The 18,504-nt window shown below is 27.9% G+C and overlaps 1 protein-coding gene across 1 annotated transcript in view; it reads right to left on the bottom strand.

Moving 5' to 3' along the window:
• LOC142328454 (uncharacterized) overlaps positions 1-18,504 on the bottom strand; it is a 100,910-nt gene that overhangs the window by 77,839 nt on the left and 4,567 nt on the right. Inside the window, exons 3-8 of the mRNA XM_075372246.1 lie at positions 17,660-17,794; positions 14,359-14,516; positions 11,291-11,453; positions 8,603-8,852; positions 4,779-5,116; positions 405-506 (exon numbers count right to left, since the gene is read on the bottom strand). Coding sequence (XP_075228361.1) covers positions 405-506; positions 4,779-5,116; positions 8,603-8,852; positions 11,291-11,453; positions 14,359-14,516; positions 17,660-17,794 — 1,146 coding nt within the window. The remainder of the gene's footprint in view (positions 1-404; positions 507-4,778; positions 5,117-8,602; positions 8,853-11,290; positions 11,454-14,358; positions 14,517-17,659; positions 17,795-18,504) is intronic.

Raw genomic sequence — 18,504 nt, forward strand, 5'->3', positions numbered from 1 at the left:
TACAAGATTAACATAAATATTGGGTTTTGTACTTAACATTGGGTCCAATCTGAAAAACCTACTAAGATTTTGGTAATACAGCATTTTCAATTGTCTTGACAATTATGTTGTATTTAGACCATAATTGCAGCACTAATTCTTATCTCTAAACATAACTTTGGTATGAAACTGTAAACTATTTAGGATTTGTTTTCTCAAATTATGACAAACATTTTTAAAAATGTAATATTTTTCTTACCTATTAATTGGGAGTTTTAAACTAACAGAATTCAGATTATTACAATTGAAGTATTTATAAAACACTATGAAAATTAATTGTTCTTATAAGCCAATAGTAGAATTCTAATAATAATAAAATTAATAAAAATAACTTTAACATAAAATTCTTTCTCATTTGTACTCACCACAGGAGAAATTCTATTTGCAATGGATACATTTTTATTAGTCTTTGGAATTTTATCATCAAATATTTTGGAGTTTAACAGTTCCATTGGAAGATCTATATCCTTAATCAAAATCAAGAAGTAAACTATAAAGATTATTTTCATATAAAACAAAATAATCTCTGACTGTATTTACAGTCAGAAATTAACTAAATAGATCACACTTCAATAACTCATATAATTAAATTATTTAAATTATATGTACTTCACCATAGCTCAAACATATAAAATAAAGAATTCCTGAAATAAATTATTCACAAGTTTCAGAGTAAGATTTCTCATTCTGTGGATATTATCATTCTGAATAATCCACAAGTTACAAAGGTTTCACACAACCAAGCCATAAACACTTATCCTGCTGGTACAATGAAAAACTGTATTAAATTTTAGTTTAAAAAGATTGTTCAACTTCTAAATTAATACAGTAAAATATATTAATAAAATCACTACTTTAGTGAAGTCTATATCATTAACTTTTATTAAAAAAAAAATCTTTTTAAAAACTAAACAATTTTAATCAACCTATGATATGGTTTTTTTTCAATATTTTTTAAAGCATTTTTTATAAAAATTACTAAACAATTCTTGAATACAAAGCAATTTATTCTACTGTGAAATCAATTATAATTAATTATTAAACCACAAAAATAAAAATTTGGAAATTTTAAAATTATTTTTATAAAACAATTTTTTTTTAAATTTGCTAATTTTAGTCATTTAAGAAACTTAATTTTTACAGGTTAAAGCTGATAATGAATGATTAAAATTAAACTTAACAGTAGTTTGACATATAAACAGGTATGACTTCAATATATACATCCAACTATATCTAATTTACAATGATAGTGGATCACTTCTAATGAGATTCATCTAAAAGATATTTGCAGCGACTGAATTATCCAGGCAAAAATACCTTAAATTTTACAGGACAGATATTGTGTTTATAAAAAAGTATGCAGTATCTGTTATTAAAAGCTAATGATCTAAACAATATTATAACAAAAAGAATTAATTGTTCAGTACAGAAAAATGTTTCTAATATTGAATGACTCAACTACATTTTTACATTATCACAGCAATCATTTTTAAACAGATAATAATTGCTGCTCCTGGTCATGTTTCTACATATATGTATGTATGTATGAATAAGATTTTTTCATCTGCTTTACCAAAAGTAAATCTTAAACAATTTGACAAAATTTGGTGGAGTGATGTAAACCTAATAAGAATACAGCCCTTATGATTTTCAAGCAAATCAGTTCACAGAAACTGGAGTTGAGCCAAATAAGGCTAACTTTTCAGATCTTTGCTGTTATCTGTCACCACTGAATTAAATCATGCACCTAACTAATGCTTCCATGAAAATAAAAAGTACATTTTACCAAAGTTTTTTTCTAAAATATCTTTTATAAATTTTTTTATTTTAAATATTAATCTAATTATTTTGCATTTTTTGTCTGCATTATTACCGTTATAATTTTAAAAATAATGTTTATTATACAATATATTTTAAAACAATTAGCTTAACATTTGGTGTATAATTAAATGGAGATGGTTTTCATGAAAGCATTAGTTTAGGTGCACGATTTAATTTCAAGAGTAAACAGATAACAGAAATCCCACCAGATACAGTAATACAGCATATTTAAATTTCAATAAATTGATCTAGTAGTTTTGGAGATTTTTTAGTCATAAATTTTATACATAGGCCTATAAATAAATATATAAGGAAATCACAATTTAAGTGAATGGTACTTTCATACTCCTCAAACCTCAAAATGTAAAGAAACCCAATGTAGCCAAGAGTAATATTGTAATTTTCTTCAAAAAAAAAAAAAAAACATAATTACATAAAAAAAAAGCTGGTTTTGCTATAGTACTTTAGTTTCACAATAATCCAAACTGTGATCTGGTATGAAGGAAAAGGGTTGGTGTCCAAAAAATATACCTATATAAATATATATTTAATATATATAAAGTCAAAACAAAAAAAATGAGCATCGGCAGAACTCTGTATGATGATTTTTCTAACTAGAATTTAAAAAAGAAAAAAGTGTTTCGGACTGGAAAAAATGAATATCTCAGAAACGTCTTGATTTTTTTTATCTAAAAACATCTGTGGTTATTTAAGACACAGAAAGGTATACTTTCACCAAGTTTCATCAAAATTAAATTATTTTTGCGGAAATGAAAAATAAAAAATGAAAAAAATAAAAAACTTGTGCATTTATCGCAGAAATTTTGAGGTTATGTTAAAAAATGACTTCTACAAAAGTTGCAGATTTTTGCATGATCTACAACTTTTGTATTGGATACTTTTTTGTCATCAACTTTCACCGGAAATTGCAATAATACTATTTTCCATCCCTTTTCAACCCCCAAATCAACCCTCCACCACCTCCGCTCACGCATTTATTTTTTTTTAAGTTTATTATGAGCCCCTTTATCATTTCCACTTATAAAAGTTCAGGTAACAATTTTTATTTCTCTAAGTGTAATTTGGTGGGACTAAAATTGCCACGCATTGTTCCAACATCAAATTTAAGTTGTTGAAAGTAAAAGTTAATTTTATTATAAATGGCTCTTCCCAGCATTCTTTCTGCTAACTATCTACAATACAAAAAGTCATTGCCTACTCTATTTTCTTTAAAAATCTAAAGAATCCAAGTAAAATGGTCTTTTCACTGATATCAGTGGATATGTCAATTTATCTATTGTGTAGTTTACTTGCAAGTCTGCCTTCAATATCACAAGTAATATCAATTGTTCTTCATTTAATAATATTATTTTGGAGAGATATTTTCATTAATTCTTTTTCCCCCAAACATAATGATTTCACAACATGCTGGTAAAATGAGACTCTGCTGTGGTATCTTGTTTCTGTTTCATAGCTAGTAATTCTGCTAATATGAATGATACTATTACAGTTTAATCTGATAATCACAATTTTTTTAAAACTTTGCTTGTTTGTTTTTCTTATTGAAAGTCTCTCAAAAGAAATCTTTATCTTTTAAAGTAAGATTTTCACGCTTACTTGTAAAATGTCATTTCAACTTTGCAGGAACCATTGCACTATTACAAAGTGTAATTCCACATACACAACATAATGATATCGGATAATCTTCAAAACCTGTGCACATAAAATTGTAATTCATCCTCATACTGACGATTAATTTTATATTCTTTTAAACAGCTGGGTCTTTCAGTTAAACTGACAGCCTGTTCATTCTCATCACATTTGCTTGAACTTGTATCAAAACTATTTTTCCTTATGATAAATTTATCCATCATTTCTAGAGTTGTAAAATTTATTACAATTATATACATATATATATAAAATTATATTAATTAACTTAATTATATATATAATTAATTGTAAATAAAATTTAACTGTATAACAATTACACATGTACCACCTGTATTTGAAAACAAATTGAAATCAACTGTAACCATGTTGTTATTGCCAAATAACTTGACTGGTCTTCCTATGTTCTTCCATTAGTAGCAAGAGAATAGAGAAAAGAGTAGCAGATGACAGTTCAGAACGAGAATGTAGAAATTATTGCATAACACTTCTGATAAACTTATGGAACATTAGTGCTCTGTGGAACACATGGGAACTAAAGAGAATTTTGAAACATCAAAATTTAAAAAAACCCTGTTATGAAAATGTTGGATAATGATACTTTTCCTTTAAAGCTATGCTGCTGCAGCAGCAGTAGATGTATAATCAGGAAAGCAAAAATATCGCCATGAATATCTTATATTAACTTACATTAGTTATACATTAATTTATATTAATTACTTACATTACCTCATATTACAAATCTGTTTAAATCCTCATTTATTGAAATGATATTCTCTATTGATATTTTCATGTAAATTGTAGTAGTGATATATAATTGTTATATGGTTATTACCAATTAGAAGGAGCACTAGTTAAGTTCCTTAATTGAATTAGAACAAACTTTTTAATCATTGTTTTGACAAATTTATTTGTTTTAGAATATACTACACATAAATTTTTCCATGTTATGGAATCATTACAAGAACAAGAAGGTGCCATTTATACATCACATCCTGACAATTCACTTTCACTTGCACCAATTACAGAGTAATGCATCACACTTAACTCAAGAGACCTAGCAATTATGCTAATACATTATTTTCATGTACACAAAACCTGGTCTCATGAGGTATATGATCAGAAAAGTTTGGATCACCAATATCCAGGTAAACAGATTACTATAATAATACAAAATAAATAGTAATAATTAAAAAAAATTATAAATACTTGTAATACTAAACTAATAAAATTAATTTAAATATACTAACTTTATGATGAATCTGAAAATGTGCTGCTAAAACTTTTCTGTTATTAAATGAAAGAGCGCAGTCTTCACATGTAAAAGGGCGACGTTTTTCATGAAGTTTAACATGCCGTGTTAATTTATCTCTTCGACTAAAAGAAAGTCCACATATTTCACATGAATATGGTTTCTCACCGGTATGAGTAACACTATGGCGTGTTAGATCGGCTCTAGTCGAAAACTTTTTTAAACATTTTGAACAATCAAATGGCCTATTACCAGCATGTGCTCTAGCATGTTTATTTAGATTTGTACTGCGAGTGAATGATTTACCACAAGTCTCACAAATGTATGGTCGGGCTCCTGTAGAGAAAAATAATTTAATCACTCGTTTATAGGATTATAAGAAAAACAATGAGATAACTGGATCATTATCATTCCCAGAAAAAATAATAACAGAAATTACCTACACACTGATTAAAATAAAACAGTCCAAAATTATTTTAGTTCTTTAATTCACGGATGTTTAGTACTTCTGCACAGCATAGCATTACACCCTACATGTTTCTGACAGGAAATACTTCTATATAAGCATTTTTTTCTCATAACTATTTACAGTATTTTAAAGTAGACCTTTTTTCAAGTAAGGAGTGATTTTATTACCTTAAAATGGATTCTATTAACATAAAATTTTCTACATTATAAATCTGTCATTTGTTGGCAATTATTATCATAATACAGCTAATAACACTTTCCACTCTACACCATAAGTCTACATTTTCACCAACTACCAGCCCAAATACCCAGGTGTAATTTTAATGTATAAAATTAGTTTTTGTATAAGTCATTAGCATGAAAACTAACAAAATTATGGTGAAAATAAAATGGTTGTCTCACTTTTCCAGAGAAAAAAAATCAGCAATGAAACAAATGAGTTTCCTGAAAGAATTGGAATTGAACGTAATCTTTTTATAATTTACTTTATTTAAGTACTAACAATATGTTCTAGAAGTTTGAAAAAAGGTCGATTCAAATTTGAAAAAGTTTTTAAAATTTTCTTTTTTTCACAAGAATTCAAAAATTAAAGAAAATATGTAAAAAATGCCATAGTACAAAAAATTTAGTTTTTTTTACTTAAAACTTTTGTTTTTTATTTTTATTTCTGTAGAATAAAAACTGATTGAGATATCACTGTTAGAAATTTGAATTGAGTTCGAGGACCACCTTCCCCAAGCCATATAAACTCAAACATTTCAAAAACGAAGGACTCAAGGAATCTTTATTTTACATGTCTTGTTGCCCTTGAAATTCCTTGCAAAATGGTTTTTGAGTGATTGGATAGTTAAAAAATTAAGGAAGTTATCGTTGAAAAACCAATCGCATTTTTTCCGTGAAATTTTTCAGAGCATGTAAATGTTCTGTGAGTCTCAACAGTTTCGGAGCATTTATGAATATATGTGAACAAATATAACTGCATCTACATATGTATAAGTATAACCTCATACACTCATATCTGTGTGTGAATTTATATACAGATGAAAGTATAGGTAGGAGAAGAGGAGAAGAAAGGCAATGGAGCACCACCATAGACCAACACCTGATGAAGGATGAAAGAACTTTGCATAAATGTATAAAGGTATATTGTACATGTATATCTCTTTTAAATGGTGTAATCAGTACATTTCCAAAACCGAAAGAATAAACACATGGTACACTTCGTTAATATTACCTTTCAAAAATTATTGAATTAAACTTATTTTTTTGATTAATAAAAAAAATGTACGTACATCAAATTCACGTTTCATCATTAAATTCATCATTTAATATACGAGCAGAAATTTAATTTTCATGATAAAATTATAAATTTTAATTATTTTAAATAAATTTGTTAATTTTAATTTAAATGCTTAATATTTTTTTAAATGTACTTTTTATTTGGTTAACTTTAAAAACTCTCTCTGTGGTACTTCATTATTAAGTATACAATATTAAATAAAATTTTTTACAAATTCTATATATTGTATTTTTTAAAGTTATATTCGCATATTTTTTTGGGTAACTGTTATATACGTTTCATGCTTTCAGAATTCACCGATACACACTTTTTTAAATCATTGGTTATTTAAGAGACATAATTGCAGATGCAGAATGCATCAATTATTAATAACAACACTGCACGTTTATGATATCAAGATAATTATCATGACAAATAATATATACTCAGTTTCACAGTTATATACATTGTCGTGTTGTTTACTGAAATTAATATTTTAAATAATTAAAATATCGTTAGTTATATAATGTTTGTTTTGCTATTAATACCTTAAACTCAGATAAATTTGTTATTTCAATAGACTAATCTTAAGAGAAAATCAGTATTTTTAGTATAATTAACAAAATAATAATAACTTTCAGGATTCACCTTTTTTTCATTCAGGATTTTTTTTTTATCACTAGGATGGATTCTAAGGGTTGCAACATTGTAACACATCAGATATTGTGTTTCAGAATATGGAACAATGTTTATTCTACACATTTAAATGATTTTGAGCTACAAAACACACATCTATAATGTTAACAATTTTTTTCATAAGAGGTGGTTATTAAGGGTTGAAGCATTACAATAAATCATAAATTATAAACAGTAAAGGGTTTGCAATTCATTATAAATGCACCAATAAAACATTTCAAACTGTTGAAAACTACTTTTTTTTTTAATTTTATCATAAGGGGTGGTTTTTAAGGTTTTAGTAAAGCATCATAAATTATATTCCACAACATAAAAGAATGTTTATTCTACATATTTAAACATGATTTCAATCTATGAAAAGTTTAAATCTATGGTTTTTGAATTTTTTTAACAAGGGATAGTTTTCACCTCCAAAAGACAAAATGCACACATCAGGAATATAACTTTTGAACAGAGGGTTAGATATGCTTTATTACAAATTTTCATGAAAATTGATGTTGTCTGAAAGAATTCTGAGGTAATACTCTATTTTTACCGTCAAACACTGAACTATAACAAAATAGTTTTCCTCCAAAACAATTTCAAAATGATTTTATTTTGCTCATCCACTTGGCTAATTTGATGGACATCACTTGTTTCTATTAAGATTAAACGTATTTAAACTCAAGACAATTATAGTAATTTTCATCTTTAATTAATCACTTTATCTCTCAGTTAACAGTTTTACCAACTACATTTTCTTTTATTACCAAATAAACTCTTGATTCCTTAAAGTAGGAAACATAATTAAATTCAGTAAGTTATAAATTTAAAAATAATCAGAACTGAACTCAAAATCAGTTTTCTATGTTTCTGTTGAAGTTCCATCATCATTGCAAGGATAACTGAAACTATTTTTAAGAAAGAAATTAAAGATGTTGTATAAAATCAATTTATACTACCAGAATGAAACTTAAACTTAATTAAATTCAGTAAGTTATAAATTTAAAAATAATCAGAACTGAACTCAAAATCAGTTTTCTATGTTTCTGTTGAAGTTCCATCATCATTGCAAGGATAACTGAAACTATTTTTAAGAAAGAAATTAAAGATGTTGTATAAAATCAATTTATACTACCAGAATGAAACATCTTTACTGTTTCAACAATGTTAACCTGCAAACAAAGGCCAAGAAAATATTCACTGCAATTAGTCGTTGGATCAGTAAAAATTAAATAATACTTAACGTTATAAACTGAAATTTACTTCATTCTCTAGGAATAACCTGTTCACTTCAGGATTGACTGACTACCACAACATGCTAAACCATAACAATATATAAAATAATATTTTTAATGTAAATATTTTACTTTAAATAAAAAAGAAATTACAAAACATACCGGTATGAATAATAAGATGTTTACGCAAATCTGAACGATTAGAAAATGCTCTATTACATACAACACAGTGGTAAGGTTTTATAATATCGTGAACAACAACATGCAGGGCGAGTGCAGAACGTTCTTTAAACGATTCACCACAAGTCATACAAGTTAATTTTCCAAGACCAGCATGATCACGCCAATGTGATTTCAATGTTGCACGATCACTGAATACTGAATCACAATAATCACATGGAAAATATGGTTCCTAAACAAAATTTAAAAAATTGTTAGTTTTAACAGTAATTAAAATTAATCAGTTATATGTATATAGTTCGTTAATATTTTAATTGTTTATAAATAAATATAAAAAAAGTCTGTTATGATTATGAGACGCACTAATTTTCCCTTAAAATTAAAAATAAAAAACCCAAGTTTTTAAATCAAATTAAAATAACCAGGTGTCATTTCTTCCCTCAGTAGATATTACTGACAAGTTATTAAATCTAAATTTAACAGCATCCACAGTTATTTTCAATTAGTAATATGTGTGTAATATAAAAAATTATATGACGCAGATAGTACTTATATTAGTAGGGATTCAATGATTGAATGGGGACTCCCTGGGGCACCTAATGGTAGGGGGGGAGGAAAGACCCAGTAGGGATCCTCTTCAGGGTTCCTCATTTGAGGCAAGGCAGTGGCTGACCAGAGTCCTGGCAGAGAGATCCCTTTTGGGGTCTCCTCACTTGAGGCATGGCACTTGTAAAACCATAGTTCCGGTGAGGGGATCCCTTCTAGACTACCTTATTAGAAGCGTGGCACTTAAGACTGACTCCCAGCTGCCTGGGCGGGGCCTTGGAGAGAGCATAACCAGGCCCAGGTGGTTTGAGGTGATGGCAACCCCCATGCTAAAGTGCGAGTCTAGCTCTGGGCGGGCAGAGCAAGAAATGAAGGAAAAAGTTAACCCCCTGTAATATTCTGTTCTGTTTGGTAATACTGATGCTTAGAAATTGAGATTCGGATCTTGATGATATTTCAAGAAAAAATAGGAATCCTCTCTATCAAACAACTAAAAGGATAAATACACTAAATTCATACAAATAAATAACAAATTTAACATTCACTATATTTAAATAAAGTATGAAGGGCAAAAAAGAATAATCAGTTTTTATTATACATAAATATAACAAAAAATACTAAAATTATCCCAAGTAAACAAGAAGAGTACATCACAAGAACAATCATTATATTTAAAACTAAACAGAAAATGATTTAATTTTCCTGTTAAATATTATTTTGGAACTGAAATCAGAATACAGAAATCCCTTGATTAGTGCGCAAGAAAACTTTAAGACCATTCCTTAATACATGCAGTACCAAATTTGATTAATGCACTTCATTAAGTGAGAATTTTTTTGCAGACCCACTGAAGTGTTGGCAGCTGAATATCAGGGATTGCAGTCTACACGATTAGAGCACTGCACTTAATTAATTAATTTAACTATTTTTTAATTTTATTAATATTATGACCTTTGTCATCTAATTGCTATATTTTAAATTCGATCATAAATTTATTAATAAATTTAATATGGAAAGTAACTACCTAATATATAACAGCCATTATACTATTTTATATATTATTTGATTATTAGATGATAATAGGGAATGTAGTTCATGTTTTATATGACAACTAGTTTAAGAGAATTTTTAATAGCAACCTTTTTTTTGAGCATAGTCAATTTTTAATATCGCACTTTATTTTTCTTAATACATGCCTTTTTTTTATATTTTAATTAAATTTTAGGAATCTAGGAATATGCTTTATACGTCAACAAGATTTAAAAGTTAATAAATTAATGAAAACGCAAGATTTCAAAATAAATTTTAATTCTTACTATAAATTTTTAAATAGCTACACATACATATTCCTCGATGATTGAAAGAACATGTATTGCAATATAAATACATTTTGAGAGAGAAAAAAATAAATATTTAGAATTTTGATATTTTCCAGGATTCATTATATATATTCTTCTACAGAGAGCCAGCTAATAGACCAAACCTGTTTAAATGCTAAATAAAATCACCAAACGTGACACAGCCTGTATCGTCTGTCTAATGACAAACTTTAGAAAAATACTACCTCTGCAAATCTGGCTAGAATTCATATACAAATCTTCCCTTAAATGTTGATTTCTTCTCTCCCATGCTTTCAGTGCATGCTTATACCATTATAGTCAAGCAATTTAGACAAAAAGTATCGCATCAAAAATATGACTTGAAAACAATGTCTGACTTAAGTGTAAGCCAAATACTTCAACCTTCCGGTTCCTTTGTCATTTTGCAATTTCTACATGGCAACTAGCAAATCCACTAACAAATCCGTTACAAGTGATTTTTATCAGGTAATTGGTGGACTCTAGATTTAAAATTTTCCACTTAAGTTCTGTATTTTATCATGAATGCTTGAAAATTTTGAATACAACACATGTATCAAATTTTATCTTCTTGCTTATAGATTATTAATAAATAATTAATTTCTCTACCTTTTCACAGAGAAAACTACTAAATTCATACATTTTAAAATTCAGTAGTAAGTCAGATATGTGTATAAGCTAGATTTTCAACTCTATTAAAATATCATTCAGCAACCTCAAATATCCAATAAAAAAAATAATAAATAAAAAAGATCCTACCACAAACCTGATTATGTATCATGGTGTGCCTTTCTAAAAGTTGTACATTAATGAATGGTTTATTACATGTAGGACAATGATGTGCACCAGATGTCTGCACCAAACGCTGATAATTAGCTAAGACATTATTATTCATCCAGTGATTTTGGGCCACTTCCACATCATTCTTTCTAAAACATAACAAAGGAAATGACTTTTGGTTAATCAGCAAGTAATGAGTCTCTAAATATTAATAATAATTAATCTGGCCTAAACAGTTTTGAATTAGCTTATGGCAGGTCATCCATATACTAATTTACTGTTACAAAATTTTTTGTTCTGTGTATATCCACTCCCTCATTACCTACCCAAACAGTACAAATGCTTATAAACCTTCTTGAAAAGTATCAGCATAATTTTAAATAGATTTTAATGCTGCTAAGTGTTCAGAAAATGTTAAACTCAACCTATACTATAAAGCAACAAATGTACTGCATATCAATAATTTTGAAATCATTTTAAATTAAAAAATTATTTACTGCAAAAGCATACATCTGAAAATTTTGTTTAAGTACTTCTGAAATTAATATCATGCAATTTAATTTTTCTTAATTGTTTTGTTTGCAATAAAATTCAAAATCTTTAAAACTGTAACTGAGCTTTTGTTCATACACCAATCAGCAAAAAAAAAACAAAGCTTCATTTATCCAAATTAATTAAAATTTGATAGGAGAAAACCAATTTTTCAGAAAACTAATCTGTAACTCTGTCATTTGCACAATGGAGATAATCGATGGTACAAGATAAAATAAATCGTGATTTAAAAGATTGCATAACATAAGTCATTAAACATAATAAAATAATAAACATAACATTAAAGTATAATAAAATACTATAAATCAAGAATTTTTCTTACTTCACTTATACACTACCTAGCCTAGTAACAATAACAAAATTAACTTATGTTACAAGTAATACACATTTACATTAAAAAAAATATGGTTTTTCGTTGTTCGTAAATGTTTTTTCTGATAACCAAATCCTGCACAGCCCTGTCAGAAACAGGATCTACGTACTGCAATCCTCTGTTCTGCAGGAAATTTAAAATTACTTTGCATAAAATCCCTAAAGCTTCTGGAAATTTAGATAAGTGATACTCCACTGTATTGAAATAGAATAAAATAAATGTTAAAAATAAAATTTAAATTAATTTTTTTTTAAATCTGGTAGTGAATTTTATAACTTTACCAGTATGCCAGTCAAGTTATGAAATTCATTTTTGAAAAAATTAATTTTTTTTTCATGAAATAAGTACGAGCTATCAAAAAATTAGGATTTTTACACTTTGGATACAATGGGTAACTTGGAAGATAGATAAAAATTTTAAATAAATCTTACATTTTTTAAAAATTAAAAAACTTTTTTTGTTACCACAGACCATTGGAGTAGAATGAGCAAAAAAGCTGTGTAACTGTTTAAAACCCTATTGATGTAGAAAATATAGATGCCAGAGACTCCATTAAGTCATTTTCTGAAGAAATATATAGCTAAAAAGAAATAAATAAGCAATTTTTTACAGAGGGGCGAATATTAAATAAAAATTTTTGGTAAACTGTGTGATCTTGATAAGAAAACTTTAACTTTTGTAAGGAAAAGTTTTTGTTAAAGTATCCAGTAAAGATTTAGAACTTTATTTCGGCCAAAACATACCCACCCCTTTTTCAATTTTTGCAAAAAATTAATATATTCTTTCATCTTGAAGGTAGTACCTGTCTAAAAAGTTTGAAGAAGATTGGTCAATGGGATCCAGAGTTATATGACTAAATATAGGCCAATATACAAACGTATATACATATCCGCAAACATCCATATGATAAAAACTGATTTTTTGGACTTGGGAGCATTGGTCAAAATTGATTAATTTGACTCATTACATTTGGTTAGTAGAAGCATTAGATCATGGGTGGTTTGGGAACATCGGAATAAAAATTTTTTTCAGATTTTTTACAATTTATTTAAATCTACCTTTTTGTTAAAGATGTTTTTCTATTCCTTCCTTAAGGCACAAAACTTTAAAAAAAAAAGCATTTTTCAGATTTCTTTTTAACTAATATACAACTTTCTTATTATAGTTTTAGCAGCATATAAAAATCCATCAATATAATTACCAAATAACTTTTTTGTGATTTAAAAAACAAAGCTAGTGAAAGTTGCAATTGTCTTTCACTATAATACAAGGCCCATTCAAAAAGAAGCAAAAGAATGTTAAAACTAATTGCAATTTATATTTAAACAATTTTATTATTACAAAAAGGCTATACTTTAAACTTTTTAATTTTTTTTTGCACCACATTAACACATGACATGGCATGAAACCAATTTCTGAATATCCTCTTCATGTAATGTTACCGTCAAGGCATAGAGTGTTGCACGTTTTTTTCTTATATTGTTGATCTATCCACAATTTCTTAATTTCAACATTTCTTGAAATTATAAATCATAGACTCTCTGTTCTCATGAATTTTTTTATTTATAATCTGCATTCAAACCTGTCATCGGCAACAAATGACCACATACTGTGCAATATGCAATTTTTTTAATCCTTATTTCATCTAACCCATTTTTAAACCATTCCATCAATCATTGCATTTTCACCTAATATTTCATTATCTGCAATGAATCCCTGACAGTTTCCCATTTCCTCAATTCAAAAAATGGATAATGGAGAGTATTTCACAGTTAGTGGATTCTTAAACTGCCTTAAAATATTTAAAATGTACAAAACAAACCATAAAACAATTGTTTCTTCTGTGGCAAGCTAACATATTAAAAAACTAATTGCGTCCAGAGATGACAGAGGCCTTCAGCAGCCACATTTGAAAATTATGCTTACTTCCCAAATATGCCTCTCATAAAAACATACTAGTAAAAAAAGGCAGCAAATAAGTAAATTTTACTTTTTTTATGGCAAAATGAAATTGTCATCTTTTTGAACATTAGTTTCAGTGCACTAAGTCAAGATATATTAAAATCAGGCTCATTAACATTACTAATTTCATTGTGTCAAAAATGTTTAAATGAATATGCGACACAAACCTGCAATAATCTAAATCATCATTATCATCATGGTCATTATCATTATCGATATCAGACGTACTGGCATCAAGAGTACGTGCATTAGGATCAACAACCATAACAACAGATTCAATGCCGTCTTTATCGTATGGTTCCTGTTTCAACGGACTTCTTACCACCTGAAATAAAAAAATAATACAATAACTCTTTTATTCTCGAATGTTATTTTTTTATTTAAAAATTAAGTGATTATTTTCTTTTAATATAATTACTACTGAATATATTATACAGTTTTTTATAAACAGTAGTCAGAAAAATAATGAGCATTCACACCAATCAGCTGTAGTGGCAGTGTGGTATTATGATACACAGTTTAATCAATGGCACTATTTCCTCTAGACTGGCATTTCTCAACCTGGAGGTCAATATGTTATGATATGAAAGGGGCGGGGGGGGGGGGGAAGCCAAGTTAGAAACATACAAGAGCAAATTGTTTTCAAGTGATAAAAGTAGTTTCTATATTTAGTCTTTACCAAACCATAGATGAAAAACCCCTTTTCACAAAGGTAAGACACGATGAAAGGGATTAGTATTTTCAATGCTTCTGTGACTAAATTTCCATATTCACTTAGACGAGCAAGTCAGAACATACCTAAATCTTCATATGTGAATTGTAGTTGTAATGTTTTATTGACACATATTTCAATGAGCCGGTCGTAAATCTCAACCAGTAACTTAGCAGCTGCAATAACATTTTCCACTAAATGGATCAATACCCATCTCTTCAAGAAATCATTCTTATCTTGTGAGCAATACTCTGCCAACTGAATTTTCAGTTCTTGCAAATGCATCTTCATGCTATCCAAACTGTGGTGAATAATAGTGTTTTCTTCATCCAAATTTTTCTCAATATAATCAGAAGCAGGTAGAAACATATCAAAATTTTTACTGAGGGTGAATAATCTAGATAATCAAAACTCTTTATGAAAGCACGAACTTTGTTAGTCATTAATAAAATGTTTTCATTACATCCCTATAAATTCACATTCAAGTTGTTTAAATGGGAAAATACATCAAATAGATTTAAATTAAGTTGGTAAGCCAACTGAAGCATTACTCTATAAAAACATTCAGAATGGCATTTATTCATCCTGGAAAAATATTAATAATTCATTTTGCAATTCAAATAACCAGATTAACACTTTCTCCTGTGATAACCATCTAACTTCTGCATGGATATGAATAGATTCTTTCTTTTCATCCATTTCATTGCATAGTTTCCATCCAAGTCAACCAAACAGCCTCTTCTGTAATGGTTGACTTTTAACAAAATAAACCATTTTTAAAGCTTTAAAAAGAATTTGTTTGAAATTTCCTGGCATATTTTTTGTTGCAAGAGCATGTCTGTGAAGGAAGTAGTGCGTCCATTCTGCCCTTGGTATAAGACGATCTTTTCAGAAATCCACTGCTGTGTCCTATTATCACCTTTGCATCATCACTACATAGTGCAATAGATTTTATCCAATCTATGTTATAGCTTATGAATCTTTAGCTGTCGGAAAATTAGAAAATGACAAGGCTATAATGACAATGACTACAATGGCTACAGAAACACCATATTCCATTTTCATCTCAGATGCTTAAACCAGAATCATATGACCTAATTAGAATAAACAAAGTAACGATACAGATTTGACAAATCTTTGGATTGAAAATCTTTGAGGCTTCTTTGGAAAGAAGCCTCAAGTTCTGCGGCTTCCACCTTACCACCCTGATTTTAATCCAATCGAGATGATATGGTCAGAGGTAAAATGACATGTTGTAAGTCACAACACAACGTTTAAGATGTCAGAAGTGCAGAAACTGTATAAAAATAAAATGAATTCAATAAGCAACGAACACTGGAAACCTTACTGTAAAAGGTTAAAAAATCGAAGGAGAATATTGGAGCCAAGGATTGTTAATAGATTCTCTGACAGAATCTTTCAGTGTCTCTTTATATAGTGAATTAAGGAAAAAAACTGTTACACTGTTTGACCACACACTAAAAACTGAAACCTCAATTACTATTATTATTTTTAATGAAACTATGCTTTTAAAAACTTAAATAAAAGCACAAGCCTTTCATATTCCAAACTAAACTGACATTCTGCAATCCCTTATGCCTCTTTTACACTGCTGAAATCACGAACTGTTCAAACATACATACCATACGCATGTTCGAACATGATGCTCTCACAGCGAATATTAAGCAAGCAGACCAAATTACAAGGAGCACATACACACAAAGTCAGAATCTGTAAATTGCTCATGTTTGTACACTTCATACAAGCATGTTCGTTCATACCTGTCGATATCAATGCAGCTGAACAGTTTTAACTAAATTTCATCAGGTTGGATTGGCAGGGAGTTGCAAAATATTCATTATATATTTTTTTTTTTTATTTATGGAGGTCATGGAGCTAAAAATTTTGATAATCACTGCTCTAAACTTTAGAATAAAGTTAATTTTCATCAAAAAATCCACATGCATAAAATATTGACTTCCACAAGTACCAGTTTGTACTACTATCTAATTCTTTACTTTATATTGCAAATCAAACTGTAAAAGTTTATTCAGCACCTAAGTCAAACATCATTACAAAGGATGTTTTGCATGATTACGAACAGATTTGCTTTGCACATCAAATTTAGATTAATGCAACAATTTTTAAACCAATAAATATGCTTGTAATTATTTCAAATTGTGATAGCAGTAGTAAGTTCATTCCACCCAATACAATAGGTGTATTAAACATACAATAGGTATACAATCCTAACAGTTGTCATTGTTGCATCCAGCTTTAAAACCCTAATAATGCTGTTATTAAATTTTAGTTTTATTTATTTTGTAACATTAAAAATTTACAAATAATTTTTCCTGTCATAAGGAACATACCATTCAAAGTACAGTACTAGAATATGAGGTAATCATATTCATATAGTAGAATTTTCTCGTTCTCTTATTACATTATTTACAGCAAGCTGAATCTATTGTGCTTTCAATATTAAAAATAATACATATTTTGTTTTTTTGTCATTATACACGAACATAAGTAGTTACTACAGAATAATATTGTACCATTTATTCTGACCAACTTAAGCTTTATTTTGCAATATTTCAATATTTTACAAAATTCTATCTTGGATTAAAATTCAGTTTACTGAAACTCAAACTAACATGAATTTTCTGTATTACAGTAATATATGTTTCCTTAGAAAATGTATTTTTAATTAAATCCAATAAAAAAAATATCATATGACTACTATACAATTTACTTACCCCATCATTGTCTTCTTCACTAATTTTTACATTATGTAATGTACCATTGTTATTACTATTATTATAATTATTATTAGTGCTGACAGTAGATTTAACGACACAATCATCAATTTCCTCCTTCACTAATTTTAAACCCTGGAATAGAATTTCTAGATAAATTTATAGATAATATAAAGTATAAAGTATCATAGGATTTTAGTATATCAACCCATAAGACAGGCACCTCATATTATTTTTTTAATACAAAAAATTAAAACTACCATCTTATAAATTTTATAAAGTTAGGAACGCTTTAAAATGAACAGAAATTACTTAATTCATTCAATCCATCATACAGTTTGTTTGGGGTGGAATACATGATATCAATCAATATAATTTAATTGTTTTTCAAAATAATTATATCAAACTTATTCTACACAGGGTAGAGCAATGTGACAAAACTTGATGCATTCAATAAATTAAAAGTTTTAACCACAACACATATACAGAATGTTTCAGTAAGTTGTTGGCCAAATTAAAGGGAATGATTCAGATCATAATAAACAAACTGTTTTCACTTCCTTCACTAATTTAATTACAAAAAAATAATAATTTTGATTATTAATAATAACATAGAACAGGCACAAAAATCATCAAGCCGCATAATTTTTTCAATCCACTTCAATTTTAGCCACATCTCAGCTGTTTCAACCAACTGAAACAAATGAAATGTCATTCTGTTCTCAATAAAAGGCTTAACATTTTATCTAATCAAACATAATTCAATAAAAATAATATTTACAGAGCCATTAATGATTCAAACATTTTAATGGTCATCATTCTGAAATTTTAAAGGAAAATAATAC

Source organism: Lycorma delicatula, chromosome 7 (assembly GCF_047948215.1).
Source record: "Lycorma delicatula isolate Av1 chromosome 7, ASM4794821v1, whole genome shotgun sequence".
Classification (NCBI taxonomy): Eukaryota; Metazoa; Arthropoda; class Insecta; order Hemiptera; family Fulgoridae; genus Lycorma; species Lycorma delicatula.